The sequence below is a fragment of the Lissotriton helveticus genome, chromosome 7 (genome assembly GCF_964261635.1).
Source record: "Lissotriton helveticus chromosome 7, aLisHel1.1, whole genome shotgun sequence".
NCBI lineage: Eukaryota > Metazoa > Chordata > Amphibia > Caudata > Salamandridae > Lissotriton > Lissotriton helveticus.
The window spans coordinates 1,713,603,787-1,713,622,423 of NC_136068.1; the positions used below are offsets into that span (position 1 = coordinate 1,713,603,787).

General features: G+C 51.8%; 1 protein-coding gene across 1 annotated transcript; it reads right to left on the reverse strand.

Annotated features, from left to right (window-relative positions):
• Positions 1 to 4,929: 4,929 nt before the first annotated feature.
• On the reverse strand, positions 4,930 to 10,583 carry LOC144767631 (alpha-crystallin B chain-like). The gene is made up of 3 exons (XM_078651031.1): positions 10,372 to 10,583; positions 7,315 to 7,437; positions 4,930 to 6,153 (listed from the first exon to the last, which is right to left on the reverse strand). The coding sequence occupies exons 1-3, from the start codon at positions 10,564 to 10,566 to the stop codon at positions 5,956 to 5,958; spliced, it is 516 nt and encodes a 171-aa protein (XP_078507157.1). The 5' UTR covers positions 10,567 to 10,583; the 3' UTR covers positions 4,930 to 5,955.
• Positions 10,584 to 18,637: the final 8,054 nt, after the last annotated feature.

An 18,637-nucleotide genomic window follows, 5' to 3' on the forward strand; every position in this document is an offset into this window, starting at 1 on the left:
AGATCGACCTGCAACGCGTGTGACTTCGAGGGCCCAACGACTCCTGCACCGACCTCCGGAACTGACGCCTGTGGACGCCGTGTTTTTGGAAGTTCAACGAGAGGTCGCCGACGCTCTGCATTTCTAAAAGGTACTGTTTACGGGTCTTTCCGACACCGTGGCTGGCCCGCGACGCTGCAGTCGGCTAGAACTGTTTGGATTTGTTTGCTCATGGCGCCGTGATAACCCAGGAGGGAGCTATCGACATCAAGGAACTGTTTTTAAAGCGTATTTTGATAACTGTAGATTTTTAAGTACACTATTGTGGATCTTTATCATTTTTGGTCTTGTCTTAAGTATATACAAATACTGGATATTTTTCTAAACTCGTGTGGTGTCCTTTTGAAGTGCTTACAAAGTATTACTGTTGGTTATGTGCAAATGCTTTACACACTGCCTCTAAGATAAGCCTGACTGCCCTTGCCAAGCCACCAAGGGGGTGAGCAGGGGATATTTTAGGAGTGTAACTCCCTTATCCTGACTAGAGTGGTGGTTTATGCCTGGCTTTTGCACATGCCCTATCCTGCCAAAAATCCCATTTCTAACAGTTATGATAAAAGAAAGGTCCTCTCTGCCTAAGGCCCCTCAGGGTGTGATGATGAAAGAAAGGCCCCCTCTGCCTAGGGCTCCTCAGCCTGGGGTGTGATGATGAAAGAAAGGTCCCCCTGCCCAGGGCTCCTCAGCCTAGGGTGGGACGATGAAAGGAAGACCCCCTCTAACTGGGCTTCTCACAGCCTGGGGTAGGATGATGAAAGAAAGGTCCCCTCTGCCTAGGGTTCCTCAGAACCTGGGGTGTGATGATGAAAGGAAGATCCCCTCAGCCTAGGGCTCCTCACAGCCTGGAGTGTGATGATGATAAAAGGAAGGTCTCCTCTGCCTAGGGCTCCTCACAGCCTGGGGTGTGATGATGATGATGAAAGAATGGTCCCCCTGCCCAGGGCTCCTCAGCCTAAGGTGTGATCATGAAAGAAAGGTCCCCTCTGCCCAGGGCTCCTCAGCCTAGGGTGTGATCGTGAAAGAAAGGTCCCCTCTGCCTTGGGTTACTCAGAGCCTGGGGTGTGATTGTGAGAAGGTGCCATCTTTCTTGCCTTGGTATGCCCCTACTTTTTTCTGAACTGCTGATGTACTTTGACTGAGTGTGCCCTGGGTCCCTGCCAATCAGGTACCCAGGGCCTGTGTTCCTTCCCTACAAAGAAAAGCTATGCTGAAACAAAATACCCAATTGGCATCTCTGGTAACCTGTCATCCCCTAGTAAATGGTACCCTAGGTACCCAGGGCATGGTGGACCAGAGAAGACCCATGAGGGCTGCAGCACTTATTGTGCCACCCTCAGGACCCTGTACCCTGCCACCCACACACTGCCTTTGCAGGCTGAGTGCCTAAGTACCGAACTAAAGCAAGATTTGACATGGCACACATCCCTGTGTGCCATGCCCACAGAACCCACTGTCCTGGCATACTTCAGTCACCCCTCTAGCTGGGTGCCCTATACCAGAGATGAGGGTCCAGGTGCATAAGCCCTGTGCCCCTACAGTACCCAGGGCCATTCCTGGGCACTGTAAGTGCAGTGTTGCCATTTAAGAGTATATGGTGCTGGGAGGTCGTCATTCACGAACTCCACAGCACCATAATGGCTTCACTGAAGACTGACAAGTTTGGTACCAAACTTCTCAGCAAATTAAACCCACACTGATGCCAGTGGGGGATTTAATATAAAATGCACGAGAGGGCATCTTAGAGATATCCTCCAAAAACCCGAACCTACAATCCACGTCTGGGCTGAGTGGCTGCAGAGGCTGCCACACAGCAGACATGTTGCTGGACCCCTGGGTGGAGGCCCCCCGCTCTCCTGGGTCTGCAACAAAGCACATCCTGGGCGAGGTGCTATGTCTCCTCTCCCAGGATGGACAGGAGGAAGCTTCAAAGGCATACCATACCGCCTCTGAGAGCTTCCCCAGACCATTTGCTGTACCCAGCAACCAGCCCCCCTCCAGTCCTACCCCCACTCTGGCGGGAAAAACTATGTCAGGAAGGGGGGTGTGCCAACTCCACCCCTCAGGTGGAGGAGGCAAGGTGAAGCACGACCCCGGGCTCCGGCCATCTTGTAGAAGGGGAGCCCAGCCCAATCCCAGCTAGGCTCCTGCCGCCCTCCCACAGGAGAGGAGCAGGCTAGGGGGTGTACTCACCCCAGGACAGGGACCCATTGGTCCCAGCCCTTGCCCTACCTGTAACGCCCCTAAATTTAGTATTTAGGGGCTTCCTGAACCTTCCTTCCTTAGATCCCGATATCAAAAGAAGAAAGAAGATCAAGAAGAAGACCCGCCGCGCAGCTGCTAACAACAGGACAACAACTACTGACTTGGCCCCAGCCCTAACGGCCTGTTGATCTTGGAACCTGCTCCTGCCTAATCCCAGTGACCTCCGCGGACAGCAACCTTGGAACACCCAGAGGACCTGCCTGCCTTGACCCTCTTGAAGATTGGGACTCCCATCAGCAGAGGCTCTGCTGCAACACCCCACCTGGTGCTCACCAGGAAGCTCCGGACCAGCCCACTCTGCACCAGCTGAGCCTGAGCCGGGCCAACCCGAACCAAGACCACGAGGACATCCCCCCGGCGACTGGGACCCGAAGTCCAGTGCCCAAAGACCCTCCTCGACGAACCAGACGACGCCTGCAGACTCAGAACCAGGGGCCACCCCAACCGCGACCAGCCGAGGGTAAGCTTTTCCGACCCCTAAAGACACCCCTGAACCCGGCGCCCCGCGGCCCCCTGTGCCTCCCTTTGGGGTACCTACCTGTGCTCCAAGATCTCAACTTACCTCTCGAAGTGCTGGTCACCCCTGGAGAGTCACCGTCCCGAGACTGCAGCCTTTGTTCCTTTGTCAAGATCCTCATTGGATAACATTGCGCGCCCGATGGCTCAAAAGCACCCTGCACCCAGCTGCCTGAGTGCCACTGGCTGTGACCCCTCTGTCCTAACTTACTTCCCCCCTTGCCCTGAGCAAGTGACCAGGAACCCAGCTCACAGAGCCGCGTGGCCTGCTAGCCAGACGCCACCAACCAAAGGCCCCCTTTCCCTCATTGGATAACATTGGGCCTACCTACCTCTGCACCCGGCCGCCCCGGCGCCGTTGGGACTGAACTAACTGTACTCTCCTGACCCTGGGGGACCCCTGAGTCTACACCCAGAACCCTAACTGCACCAACCGAGTACTCACCTGGAAACCGGTAATTCACTTACCTGCCATTGGATAACATTGACCCATTTTTTTTACTCGAAAATTTTCTAAGTGTTGAGTTTTGAAAACTGAAAATATTCCTATAAAATCAGCCCGAATCCGAAAATACTCACCTGTGATCAGGAGAGAAGCCAGTACTGTACCTTTCAGCCCAGTACTGAACCGCAAAAGTAATGCCTAGCAGGTTTACTAATAATCTGTATTTTTCCCCATAGGAACCAATTGTCTGCTTTTCTACGAGAAATTTCTTCTAAGTGCCTACTTTTGAAAACTGCAAATATTCTTTAAAAATTGTACGAAACACTGAAACGCAATTACCTACATGTTTTGAGTTAAGCCCCCAGTGCTGGCACTAGGAGACTAGTGCTGGGTTACAAAAGTAACGCGATCGTACTTTACCTGCACCCTGAATTTCCTCCCATTGAATAACATTATCAGATTTACCTTGAAAAGTTTTGAAGTGTGAATTTTTAACACAGCTTTATATTCCTGAAAATTCTGCACAGTAACTTACTCGTTTTTGCTAATCTGGTTTCAGCCTAAACACCAGAACTGAATCTTAGATCTAGTCCTGAGACTACCAAAGTAATCCGTAAAGTAATCAACTGTACTTATCTATGAAAACCCATTGAGTTCAATGCTAGAGTGTGGTTCAGAACTCTGTCATTTACTGCTTATACTGTAACTATTGTGTGCACAACCTTTTTGCTTCCTTGCTAAGTAATTACATGAGAATACTCACCTCGAGAAAAGTATATAACTGTAGGTTCTAAAAATAAAACTGTATCTTTGGATATACAAACAATTGGCCTGGAGTTCAGTCCTTGAGTGTGTGAAATCCTTTGCTGACTGAGTGTGTACATCAAATGCTTTACACTGTCCTCTGGTACTGCCTTACTGCTCGACCAAGCTACCACTTTGGAGAGTAAGGTCAGTTCTGACTTTAACCTCTGTTATACCTCTGGGGTTGGTGAACTCTATACACACTGTACCTTATTATGGTCCAGTATATATATAGAGCCACTTTCTCACAGTGATGATGAAAGAAAGGTCCCCTCTGCCTAGGGCTCCTTACAGAGGCAGAATGCGGGTGTAGTTCTAGGGAAGGCCTTTCTGCTAGACAGCCTGGGGTGTGATGTTGAACTAAAGGTTCTGGTCTCCTAAGGTTCCTTGCAAACCAAAAGCATGCTTGAAGGAGACCCCTCTCTGCTTGGAGCCCCCTCAGGGTGACATGGTATATAAAGGTCTTGCTTTAATTTCTCATGAAAAGCTGCTCTTGTGTTTGCTGTGGTGGCGAATGTTACACCAGGCTCCAGTTTATATTACTTGCATCTACCTCGACCGGTAGGGAGTGAGAGATCAGAACCATTTGAAGCATTTGGGCCACTGTCTTGGGGAGTCATGTCCTAAAGTCTAGGGCTGGAGAAGCCAGTCCGGGATTTTGAAAGGCAGCCCCAACTATGTCCTGGGGCCCGGCCTGTGCAGATCCAGAGGCGAAAAACCATGTTCAGTTACCTCCCTCTCCAGGAAAAGGAGTCCAGAACTACTAAACCCCGCCTTACAACCCCCTATCACCCCCACACCTGCCCGCCCTGCGATTAAACCTGGCCCCCTGGAAGTACATCCAGCAGACAACACGCCGAGGCCAGTTTTTCAAACCAGGCCCCACTTTATTTCTTTATTGTACACAGCACCGTTGTACTTGTTACAAAACAGAGAATAGAAACAAAAACACACAAAATTGAGTGGAAAGAGCGCATTGAAGCAGGCCGGGCACAGAGGCAGCATTTTCCCGGGGTCCTGTAATGTGTGTGCACTGTCCCCAGATTGTAGTGTTCTTAAGGCTAGTGTTAATCTGTTTCTGGGCCCCACAGGCGTGTGGGGCGGCCCCTGATCTCAGCAGTCTTCACTGCTTCTAGTGGGTCTGAACCAACACCGCTGCTCGAGCAGGGGGTCCTGGGGCGGACATCTATGGAGGGTTCAACGCAAGTTGGCGGCATTTATTTTTTAGTTATTTATTTATAAAGTTTTATGTAGCTCTAGCTAGACTTGTAGCTATCAGAGCGCTTTACATACACAAAGGAAAAGAAAGATTGCATAACATCGCAGGATATGATGTATAAAGATATAAGATATAAGCAAAAACATAATACTTATATATCCAGTGAGGGGATAGAGACGCAGGGGCTTTACACAGTCAGATATCCTTGAAGGTCAAAGTGAGGGGGGAGTCCTTATGTTATTGATGCCTAGGATGGTTGACTTGGTCGGGAACGTATTGGTTGAGGAGAAGGAGTTTTAGGTCCTTTTTGAAGCAAGAGAAGGGGGTTTGCATTTTCTCTAAAGCCAATCTGCCAAAGTGGAGGGTTGGGGGAGAACGGCACAAAACAAGTGCAGATGATGTACTTGGGGACAGGCTGAATGACCCGAAGGGCAGTAGGAAGGTTCACCCAGGGCTGCTGCTCCCTAAAGGCCAGTGGAGCCTCAAAAGGGTCAGTCACAAACTTCGCCACGCCTGGCCAGCCATTCACAAGCAATAGTTTATAGAGAAATGTCAATGTTTGTTTTGTGGACTGTCCACCTCAAAGGTGGTCTCTCAGCCTAGTATCCAAGGTCAGTTTAGCATCAGCCGCAGGGGGCACAGTCCAGGCATGGTGCCGGGGCTCCTCCCGGGCTCACTTCCCGGCCACAGCGGGCTTGTCCTGGCACACGATGGGGATGGTGCGCTCTTCGGGCTTCTTGGCCTCCGCCGTGGGCGCCTCGATGGACAGGATGCCGTCTGGCGAGAGCGCGCTGGTGATGGCCGCGGGGTTCACCACCTTGGGGATGGTGTAGCGGCGGTGGAACTCTCGCGAGATGAAGCCGTGCTCGTCCTGCAGGGGAGGGAGGAAGGAGAGGGTGAGTACAGGTGAGGAGCAACCAGCATCGCTCTCATGGCATGTCCCCCACTTCCCACAGCCCGCCACAAGAGCAGTCTCTCTAAATCTGTATTCAGACCAATCCCCTCCTTCCCCAGGGGAGATGGGAGGGAAGACCAGAATCAGCCATCTTTGTTACCCAGTTACAAAAGAGCCGTAACACCCTCCCGAGTCTCCTCTTCCCTTCCCTACGTAAAGACGAACCAGCGACTGGCCCTGCTCGAAAGCCAGTTAGAAACGGTAATTCTGGGTCTTTCCGAAATATTACGGACCCTCACCACACTCAGAAAATCCCTTCATCATCCACATCCGACACTCCCATCCGCCAAATCTAACCACTCAAGACCCAAGACCCAACGGCTCAGTTGGAACACAACCCCTCTCCCAACACAGGCTCAAAGACCCAAAAGAACAAAAGCCACCATGTCCACAAAGGAAGCAATGGATCTTGCCTCCACATTCAACATAACCACTAATGTCGCCTCTAGCTCTAGGATTCAGGTGATCGCGGGTATGGGTAGAGACTGCCCTCCCTCCCGACCCTCAAGACCGCCAGCCCTTCTCACCAATATCCCTAGGGCTCCTGTAATGAAGAATCCCGATAATGAGAGACCCAACACCAACTGCATGCTTATTAACTGCACAGGAGCACCCTTCCCTCACCCAAGAGCGGTGGCAAAGCTAGACTTGGGCAGGAGAGGGCGGGCCCAGAGTAGAAGCAATGCCCAGGGTCTGAAGTCAGGATAAAATGGCCGTCAGCTGGGGCTTATGCTGGTCATCACTAGTAAAGACCAACCCCTCACTAATTGGAGAAAGCTAAAGTCTTATAGCAGATGGTGAGGCTGCAGAAAAGAAAATCCAAGCCAATGCCCCCCTTGGCTCCGAGTCCACCCCTCTCAAGGGGAGGGATGCACCCCTTTGTATGGTATTGGCACCTCCCCCCACCCACCCCTCATGCTGGGGCGAGGCATGCCACATCAGCTGAAGGCTTCTCCTGCAGGTTACTAGGGACCCAAGACTGCACCGCGGGTACATATGCTGGTGTGCACGGGATGTATAGTGCCCCCGTGGTCCCACCACTTGACTGTGACCCATGAACTCTACAGTGCGCCTCACCTGTCTCTCCTCGTGCTTGGCGTGCACCTCCACGCAGTCTCCGATCACTTTCACGTTGATCTCCTCTGGTGAGAAGTGTTTCACGTCCAGGTGCACGGAGAACGTGTCCTTATCCAGCGTCACCTGAGGGAGAAGAACAAAGACGTGTGACTTGAAAGCATCTGTAAGCAACGGAAGCACGTGCGGGCATGAGCCGAGAATAACGGCTAGCACGTGTGGACGTGAAATGAGAGTACCCTACAGGAACTGAGAACGCACGTGAATTTGAGAAGAGACTACACTGTAGAGCAAAGGTAACCTGTGGGAGCGAAGTAGGAGTATACTGTAGGAAGGTAGAACAGGTGTGTGCCGAGGTTCACAGTAGTATGCAGGAAAGGGAACCATGGGAGCGGACTGCATGAGAACACACGCATGTGATCTGAGAGCATCCGTGGGAAAGGAGTATCGGGAGTGCGAGCTGAGAGCTCCCTGTAGGAAAGGAGTATGTTAAAAAGCGAGAGCATATGCTGTGGGAAAGGAGTATAGGTGGGCGTGCGAGCCGAGTATACTCTGTAGGTAAGGACAAACTGCATGTGCTGCCGCAGCATACAGGACACCGTGCGTGGGCCGTAAATATGCTGTGGGAGAAACCACAACGACCTGACATGGGAGGAATCACTTTGTCAAATCTGCGCATATAAACAGCGCGGGACGTTATAAACTAAGAGGGGACAATGTGGCGTAACGACCAGAGCTACCAAATTTGGAACCGGATTCGAACCTCGGCAACATCCTGAGGGGCATATTTGCAAGCCCCTTGCGCCACTTTTGCGTCATTTTTAACATGTGAAAAGCGGCGCAAGGGGCTTGCAAATCTGCACTTGGGTTTCTGGGCAAATCACTTCATCTCCCTGCGCCTAGCAATTATATATATATATATATATATATATATATATATATATATATATAACGCTACGAAAACAGCAAACATAAATAAACACAGACGATCAGCAACACACCCACACGCTTGTGAACCTGGCACATACGCTGAGTGAAAGGACACACCCAGGGCTCTGTGCCACTCCCCCAGGCGTGTGACAGATTTGTAAAACACAAGAACAAATGGAGCACAGGAGGAGCCAGGCTCAGTCACCAACGTAATAGACGGAAGTGACACGCCCCCAGCCGAGAAAACACAAGCACACCCACGACACGCCTCACATAATACAAGATTAAAAGCTCGGAGGCGCGGACGGGTCCCTGGACAGAAATCACATCCAGGGGTCATCGACACCCCAACAGGTGAACACACAGGCACACGCAGATCTACTCGATGCGTGACACCCCGCTCGGGTGTCACGCCCACAGACAGACACGGATCCTCAGAGAGGCGCACACAGACCGAGGTCTCTGGGCAGAAATCACACCCAGGGATCCTCGACACCCCAACAGGTGAACGCACACGCAGATCTACTCGATGCGTGACACCCCGCTCGAGTGTCACGCCCACAGACAGACACAGATCCTTAGAGAGGCGCCCACAGACCGCACGCTGCCAGGGGGTGTGACGCGCCCACCTATGTGTACAAGTGATCACACAAAGACACAACCAAAGCAAGAACAGCCGTGCACAACACCAGCCGCGGCCCGTGCAGGTAAGAGTGGTGGGGCCGGGTGGGGTGCTGGTTTCGACAGACGACGACACGGGAAAGTTCATTATTAATTAATTATTTAATTTTTCCTTGTGGTCGTCTGTCAAATCTCTTCCCAACACAGCCCCACCGCTCTTATTTACAGGGGCCGCGGGCGGCTGCACAACACAACGCCGGCTGCTCTACTGGGGCCATTCGAGGACACACAGGCTCAGGAGCAGATCCCACGGTATTATTGTTTTTTCTGTGTCCGCCTCATCTTTGGAGACCCCCACGGCTCCCTTTTTGTTTCTCTCCCTCTTTCCTCCTGCCCTCGTTCTGTCTCACCAGCCCAGGCAGCTACTTCTAGAAAGTTCTCCCAAGTATTTTTATTTCCCGCCCCCCTGTCGCGCCGCCCCGGGCACCCTGGGGTCTCCGCCCCTTCCAGAAAGGTCGAGCTGCATGTCAACAATAAACACGCGGCCCAGGGCTGCCAGCCGACGAACGCTTCGCCCCTGGGCGCCTTAATATCTATATTTGTGCATCAACAGCCCAAGCCACATCGGGCGCCACTGCACGAACACCGACCCTCGGCGCAGATTCTGCGTGTGCACCCAGTGCCGCACTTTTATCCGCCTCGGAAGGATGAAAAGCTGCGCTGCGACTGGAATCTATGTCCACAAGCTCGACTAGTGGGCACCCTACTGCGCAGACACCAGGCTGACCTGAGCAGACTCAGGCACCCAGACCCTTCTTAAAATACATGTATTTATTATAAGAAGGAAGGCAACCATTCTTTAACTAAGCCCCTAAAATGTCTGCGAATTTTAATGTTGTACAACACGCCAGAACCGCTAAAAATATCGCAGGGCTGGGGCAGAGTCAGTGTAACGGGCAGGTCCCAGCTTCCAATGTTAGTGAGGTAGCTCAGCGGGTTAACTTGGCTCCTTCTCGTAACTGCACAAGGTAAAGGGCGCATGTTCACACCCCTGCTGTTGATTGGTCTCCCCACTGCAGTACACGGTGGAGTATACTCAGCCCCCGCATTAGACAAATTTTGCAGCAAACCTATCCTAGCAACAGCTAAACGTAGCGTCGCTGAATGAATGCAGCTTTAAAGAGCCTAGAAACGATGTTATTTTAAGTGTTTCACCCTCTAGCATCCTATACACACAGATAGCACAGCGATCTACACGCACCTGTGAGTTGCCGAAGAGCCCTCAACCTGGTGTACTGAACCAGGAATAAACTGCAAACAGGTAAATGAATCCATTATCCAGCCCCAGGTTACTGTGCGGAACACATTCGGACAATTAACACTCTGATGCGGAGCTATGCGGGGTATAAGCTGTCATCAGCTATCTCGGTGGGTTCATGCCCCTGCCGCGGCTGCCCGCCTATCCGCAGCGACAGGTTCAGCGGTCGTTGCACTCCACAAGCCACTTACCTCGGAGAGGCCGGTCTCCGGCGGGAGGTGCAGGCTGGGCGTCCGGGCATAGGGAAAGACGCTGCCCGAGAAGCCGGGGAGGAGGTCGGTGTCCAGGAGCCCCTCGCCGAAGCGCTGGTCGAAGAGGCGGCTGGGGAAGAGGGGACCCGGGAACCAGGGGCGCCGCATCCAGGGGTGGCTGATGGTGACGTCCATGGCGTCGGTGCGAGGGTCGCGGGGTATTCCGGTGTCAGAGCGGGAGCTTCTGTAGCGCTTCCTGCAGTCCATGGCCGCCAGGCGCCTCGGCTCCTCCTTTTATACCCCGCGCCGCGGCCCTGGAAGGAGCCAGAAGTTTACAGAAGAGGAGCGATGCCAGCGGGGGTGGGGGCAGATCATTCCAGGCGAGGAGGAGCCCCGGGCGAACCTGTCACCAGGGAGAGGAGGAGGGCGGGGACAGGAGGGCCACCAGGAGAGGAGGGACGAGAGAAGCAACGATTTATTTATTTATTTATTTATTTTATTTATTTATTTAATTTTATATAGCGCGGACTTTACCAGAAGGTGTCAGAGCGCTTCACAAAAGGACCAATAGTGATACACGAGGAACAAAATACAAAAGCAAACAATAAGTTACATGGAGCAAAGTGACACTAGTGAGCAACCAGAATACACGAGGTAGCAATCGGTGCATTACAGGAGAAAAAAAAGTGATATGGGTGCAGGTTACAAAAACGTACAAAATACAAGTAGAAGTATAATACTGCAATAAAAGGCAGACACTCCAGCACAAGAACAAACGTTACGTAGGCAATGGTGGCACTTGTGCAAGTATCTAAAACAAACAAAATGTGCGAGGTAGCAAACAGTGTGTTACAAGACAAAAGTGACGTGTGCAAGTTCCAAAAGGGTACCATACACAGGTATTGGGATCAGTGGTCGAAGTGGGGAAAAAAAAGTAGGGGAACTGTGGGTGGAGAATCAGGGGGCGGGAATAACCGAAGATTGAATCAGTGGGCGGAGTCAGGGGTGTGGCTAGAAATAGCAAAACATACCAATTTTTAGTACGTTTAGCATTTCACTGACCCGTTACAGCTTATAACGTTATTTAATTAAAAGAATGGATATGTTTATTTGAGGTTTAATTCAGGAAAATGCAAACACTCATAGGGAATACAGGTTTATGTAAAGCATATGAAATATAAGCAGGAACAACATGTTACCTTAATGCTTTTACGCTCATTGTTCAGAAATCCATGATTATTTTTTGTCTCAAACATTGAGGTCATGAATGCAGGGCTCCTTATGTACACGTGTTAAGCAAGGCTCAGAAGAGAAAGGGACTCTTCAGGAGAATCTAGACTCACGGAATCCCACAAAGGCTCCTTCATATTCATGTCAGCCAGCTAGCTGCTCAATCATAATATAGCCAAAAGAACAACTGGTGGGCAGAATGCAGAGCAATATCATACATTCACCCCAGTGCAGAGAGCTGGGCCTAAATCAATTGTTTATTTGCTCGCCATTCCAGTTTGGACCCATCCTTATGCAAATCAGTCTTGATCCTGCGCCCAATGAGAACAGTCTAGCCCGAACTGCCAGGCCAGGTCCTCCCTGGACTGGAAACAACATCCTAGGATCGGTTTCGGGCTTTCAGCCCTCATCAGCCAGGATAGCCTAATTCCAGTGGCATGGAGAGCATGGGACTCATGTCTGAGCATACCTGTCCCACTCGGGGTGACAAATGCAAAAAGAATAATTGATGGACAGAATGCAGAACAATGTCATACATTCACCCCAGTTCAGAGATCTGGGCTTAAATCCATCGTTTTTTGCTCACCATGGCATTCCAGTTTGGACCCAGCCATATGCAAATCAGTCTTGATCCTGCGCCCAATGTGAACAGTCCAGCCCGAACTGCCAGGCCATATGTATTCAAGTGTCCTTTCATTCGGGAAGTGAACACAAAGCAGTACCCACTGAACTATACACATAACATATTGCTCTTTGATATACATGGTACATGTTCTTTGCAGCAGCAGGCATATTACCCCTCTTCACTACCTTAGATGAGTAAAACAGCCACTAGACAAAACATGCTCCCATCTCTCTCCAGCAGGTACATTGATTACCAAAGTTATCTTGGCACTTGTATTGTTGACCGAAACCTGCTGAATATACAAATAAGTTTGCAGTGTTTTTAAAACTCCTGCACTTGTACAAAACCCGTCCCCCCAAACTAAACTGGCCCCCTACCCTTCCAGTCGCCCTGGGAAACGCCTGCTCCTGCCCTTTCACTGCTCCTGTCCAGTCAGTACTCCTGCTCATGCGCGATCAATACTCCTGCTTCGTCAATTCCCCCACCCCCTCCCTTCTCCTGGCCCGTCACTTCAAGTTCAAGTTCGGCATTTATATAGCGCACTACTCACCCATAGGGTCTCAAGGCGCTTGAGGGAGGTGGGGGATTACTTATCAAATATCCAGGTTTTGAGTTGTTTTCTGAAGGAGAGGTGGTTTTGGGTAAGGCGAAGATGGGTGGTAAAGTTTGAAAGTGGTGGGGTGTAAAATGAAGACACCAATTATCAATTAGTGAGCAAACATAAGTAGGCATAAGCTAAAGAGGAAGGGAGGTATGGTATATTGTTGACTGGACAGGATAAGCCTGGTACCAATAGTGTAGCGTAAAATGAACAGTGTTATTAAACAAAAGAGAAAAAGTTAAAAAAGCTTGGTGCTGGGTACTTTTATGATACGTCTTATGGGTCTACCAGCACAGTACTCTTGACAGGTCAAAACGTGTCATTGCTAGCTCTTTCAAATTTTTCACAAAGAAACATTATTTTGCACTTCATGTGTTTAACGCAGTTCTCGCTCTTTTGCTCTGCAAAGCGATGAGAAGAAAGACTTTCAAATCACGTCATTTGAAAACACACACACAGCCATTTAACATTTCAGCCAGGGCAATGCCAAATACTTTAAACTCACCAGGGCCTGCATATGTTGACTTTCAGCCAAGCACAAAAAGACAGTAAAAAGGTTTGCATGGCGTTCTGCCGTCATACAGACAATTCCTTTCATCATCACACCCTAGGCTGAGGAGCCCTGGGCAGAGGGGACCTTTCTTTCATCATCACATCCCAGGCTGAAGAGCCCTGGGCAGAGGGGACCTTTCTTACATAATCACACCCCAGGCTGTGAGGAGCCCAGTTAGAGGGGATCTTCCTTTCATTATCACACCCTAGGCTGAGGAGCCCTGGGCAGGGGGGACCTTTCTTTTATTATCACTGTTAGAAATGGGATTTTTGGCAGGCTAGGGCATGTGCAAAAGCCAGGCATAAACCACCACTCTAGTCCGGATAAGGGAGTTATACTCCTAAAATAACCCCTGCTCACCCCCTTGGTAGCTTGGCATGGGCAGTCAGGCTTATCTTAGAGGCAGTTTGTAAAGCATTTGCACATAACCAACAGTAATACAGTGTAAAGCACTTCAAAAGGACACCACACCAGTTTAGAAAAACATCCAATATTTGTATATACTTAAGAGAAGACCAAAAACGATAAAAATCCACAATACAGTACTCAAAAATCCACAGTTATCAAAATACGTTTTAAAAACAATTCCTTGATGAGGATAGCTCCCTCCGGGGTTATCACGGCGTCCTGAGCAAACAAATCCAAACAGTTCTAGCCGACCGCAGCGTCGCGGGCCAGCTACGGTGTCCGGAAGACCCGTAAACAGTACCTTTTAGAAATGCAGGGCTTCGGCGACCTCTCGTTGAGCTTCCAAAAACACGGCGTCCACAGGCGTCAGTTCCGGAGGTCGGTGCAGGAGTTGTCGGGCACTTGAAGTCACACGCGTTGCAGGTCGATCTCCTCTCTGTTGGAGTCAAGAGCGTTGGCATCGGCCGGCGTCGTGTGCTGCGGTGCAGCGCTGCTGCATGCGGTGCCCTCAGGTCACGGTGCGAGCAGTGGCTCAGTGGCGGCGTCAGATGGCAGCGTCGGTTAGGCCAGGGTGCGAGATGAAGGCGGTGCTCGTCATGGTGCTGGTAGGTCATGGTGCAAGCAGCGTCGTCGTCGTTGCTGAAGCGCTGTCATTGGCTGACGAACTGGAGTCGATGGCGTCGGTAGGCCAAGGTTGCGTTGCGGGATGAAGGTGGTGCGTCGTATAACTTTACGAGCGGTGCCCTCGAACCAAGGTGCAAGCATCGGCGTCAATTTCGATGTGGAGCTGCGTCTTAGGGGAGGCCAAGGCATTATTGTGAAGCAAGGCGGTGCAAAGTGCAGTGCCCACAGGTCGCGGTGGGACCAGCTGCTTGGTGGCGTCGTCGGTGAGACCAGGGTCGCGGCGTTGGGGCGGTGCCCTCTGAAGAGCCTTCAGGACACGGAGTCTGCAGTGGCGTTGTAGACGTCGTTGGGTTGCTTTTCTTCTGTTGCAGCACAAAACACAAAGTCCCAGGTGCTGAGGGCAGAAGCTTGAAGTCTTTCCTGTTCCTAAGACTTCTTGAACAGGGGGCAAGCTCTACGTCAAGCCCTTGGAGAAACTCACAAAAGTAGATTGCGGAAAGTTCAGTCCTATCCTTTCACTTCCCAAGACAGAAGCAACCACTATAGGCAAACACAGCATAGTGGTAGTCCCTCCTCACAGCTTCTCCAGCTCTTCTTCTTGGCAGTCTTTTTGATCCAAAAGAGTTCTAAAGTTCAGACGTATGGGCCCCAGTATTTGTATCCAAAAATCCTTTGATCCTCTAGGCAGAGGGTGTCTGTGCCCAGCGTGAACCAGTTGCCTTCTCTGGTGTGATTTCCCAGCAGGGGGTGGAGACGGCATTGTCAGAGGCAGACCAGGCCCTTTGCGGTACAAGGAAATCTCCTCCCTCTTCCCCCATCGCAGACAGGTCTATTCAGCCCTTTCCTGACCTACCTAGACTATTGGGAGCCACCCTTGCATCCTAGCCACCTGTCATCCAAAACTCAGACAGGCAATCCACATTCCAGCAGAGCCACACGGGATGACTGAGCAAGAAAATACCTACTTCCTAAAAGTGGTATTTTCAAACACAGAATGTAAAAATCACCTTTACTAAAAGATGCATCATTAGATTCTGAGTTCAGGCATACTAAATTTTATTTTCCCACCTAGTTCCCAGGGCAGTTATGTTTATAAGACGTTATAAACAAACTTCCCATTCTGTCCTATGATGAACAGGTAGCTTTGCAATTGTGAAAATCGAAATGGGCTGTAATTCACTATCAGGACATGCCACACCCCAGGGCATGTCCTACCTTTCACATACACTGCACCCTGCCCACAGAGGTACTTTGGGCCTACCTTAGGGGTGCCTGACATTTAAGTAAAGGGAATGTTAGAGACTGGCCAGTGTGTGCACGGGCCAAGTCGACATGACAGTTACAAACTGCGGGCGCTAGGTGGCGCCAAACCAAGATGGCCGCACTGGAGTGAGGCTCCCGCCAGACCGGGCACTCTTTTCTATCCTGTAATATCCTGATTGGTGATATCGGTCCAAAACCCACACCACTGGCTCCATTGAGTTGTCCTGCACGCAGCGGTGTAAACTTTGTCGAGTTTGCCCTTCCGGCTGCCTTGCAGATCGCCGGCGCTTCTGGAGCGGGCAGTGGGGACGGAGCGAGGGCTGCTGAGAGCCGGGCTCGCCCACCAGGACAGACCTGCGCGACGCTGCCGACAGACGTCGACCCGAAGAACGAACTGACCCCCGTGCTCAGCCCGGGAAGCTACTGTCGCGAGACCCGCAACACAGCACAGAAATGGTGAGCGCCGCCTAAATTCTGCAAACTTCTCCACCGAGGGTTAAGCCGGGCCCTGCATGCACTCCGGGGGGCACCGACGGCCCGGCCGCTCACACGGAGGACGAGACATTTCTGCAAAGCCTTGCTGCGTGCTGCGCGATACACCACCTCCCTCGGTCTCGCCCTTAACGGGGGAATTCGGTGACGCCCCCTGCCCGCCTGGTACTCCTTGCCCGTCGGAGCGGCGCATCACACGACCTCGAGGCTGTGCGGCCTATACAGGCCTGGCCGGACACTCTAGCCGGGGCCTGCACGGGGACTCAACTGCCGCCCTACACACTGAGAACTGCCGCGCTGAGGAGACACGAGCCGCCCCTTGGGCTGGGCTGCTGGGAGGGGACTCTCGGCAACGGCGGCCCGCACTGCTCTAACTTACCAAAATACCCGACTTCTGGGGGCCACTCTCCGCTTTAGCACTGGCCTGCTTCTGCCGCAGGCCTTAACATAAGCCGACTCCTGCATAAGTGCGGCCCCCCTGACCCAGCGGCCACGCGCGAGCCTGCAGCTGTGGCCTGCGTGATTCGGGCCGGGTGCTGGGCCGCTGAGGCGATTGACTCCCTGGCCTGGTGGGCACCAACACGCGGCAGTGGAGGGACACCTCATCAGAAAACGCAGTCGCGACCTCACAAAACGGCCGGGAGACCTACTCTTGAGGTGCCCGCCCGATGCCGCGATCTCCGCTGCCTAACTTTCACGCCTTGGAAGCTGCGACCTCTTTGCCTTGACAAACCTGCAGAAATCGCCCATCCTGACTGGACTGTGGCCCTGGCTGTCCCTCTCCTCCCCTCCCCCCTCGCCTGGTGACAGGCCCTACTGAGCCAACTGCCCCTGCCTCTCGCTCCTGCCACTGAGGGCCTGAACTAAAAGAGGACGCATCCCCTCACCACGGCCAGCACCTCGAGGTTCTTCCCGGCGGATACTGTAAACCAGAGGACGACACCTGACGCGGGAGCGTGGGATTTCGGTGGCCACGGCCCCCTCTGGCTCTCCTGTGTTTCGTGACAGTAAGCGCTCCTAACCAGCGTTTCTACTCACGTTAATCACTGTCGTGTCTCCGTTGGTCAACGTTCTGGTGTCCTCTTCACTTGCGACGGCTCGGACTCCTCGGCGCGACATGGGGAGCAATGATGCTAGACAGTCCAAAATACCCTTTGAGTTCAAAAAAACTTCCAAGACGACACCGGAGACAGAGGAGTCCCCCACCGCACCAACCCCTCAAGAGGAGGATTGGAAAACACTCCTGCTTGGCATGAGGCAAAATCGACACCATTAACACACGCATGGGCTAGCGGTGTGCGCTCCATTGCGGTGGTTTCTACACGCATGGACAGTGTTGTGGCAAAACTGGAACATCATGACACCCGCATCAAAGAGACCGAGGATAGAATCTCTGTGCTGGAAGACGGGGCCACCTCGACCACCAAGCAAGTCACGCACATGGACAAACTGCTCAAAATAATTGCGGATAAAAACGAAGATTTGGAAGCGAGGTCCCATCGCAACAACATCCGCGTCCTGGGCCTTGCGGAGTCCACCAACACAGGGAAAATGGAGGTTTTCATGGAAAAACTTGTGGTGGAATTGTTTGGGATAGAGTCCTTCTCCTCCCACCTTATTGTGGAGAGGGCCCATAGATCTCTTGCTGCACAACCTCCTCCTGGGGCTCCCCCAGGTCCCATCATCGCCCGCTTCCTAAACTACGGGGACAGGGATGCAGTGCTGCGTCGTGCAAGAGAAATCATAACTGTAGCTTATGGCAACACAACGCTATCCTTCTTTCCTGATTTTACCCCCTCAGTCCAAGATGCCAGACGCAAATTTGCAGGTGTGAAAAAGAAACTCCAAGCCCAAGAGATCCCCTATGCCATGCTCTATCCTGCGAAGTTAAAAATCACTCACCGCGGCACACAACACTTTTTCCATAACCCGCAACAGGTGGAGGACTTTCTTAAGCAGCACAGGAAGGAACGACTCCGAGATGAGAGGGAGGGGCGTCGATCCAGATCACACTCTCCGATATCCCAACAAGACTAACAACTGGCGCTGTCTTCCTCGTCACAAAGATGCTGGACACAGCCCCCACCTGGGCTGAACGCAGCAAATCCCGGTGAGGTACCACTTCTGATTTACTCTCTCACCGATCTGAGACATAAACGAGTGCCGGATCACCCACCTCCGTCCCACATATGCAGACTGGGCCCTGTCCTGGTTGCCTGTGGGTGCAAGTAAGGAGAACTTGACACCAGTGGCTATCTTGTGACGAGTTGTGAGTGTGTGTGTGGTTAGTGGATGGAGGCGGCAAACTCAACCCCGGAATCTAGCCCCTGGCGCTGTTAATGTTCTACAGATAAGTGTGAATGCGTGGCTTGTTATCTTCACGATCTTTTTTTTTATTTAATGCATTTTTATGTAGCGCGGACTTTATCCGAAGGTGATTGTAGAACAACTTCCTCAGCACCGATCAGCC

What these genes read in the sequence shown, in the direction of transcription:
- LOC144767631 (XM_078651031.1), bottom strand. Translation starts at nt 10,566, where the DNA reads ATGGACGTCACCATCAGCCACCCCTGGATGCGGCGCCCCTGGTTCCCG. An exon ending in CGGAGACCGGCCTCTCCGAG is followed by an intron (nt 7,438 to 10,371) that starts GTAAGTGGCTTG and finishes CTTCTCCCTCAG; the next exon opens with GTGACGCTGGATAAGGACAC. An exon ending in CCAAGCACGAGGAGAGACAG is followed by an intron (nt 6,154 to 7,314) that starts GTGAGGCGCACT and finishes CCTCCCCTGCAG; the next exon opens with GACGAGCACGGCTTCATCTC.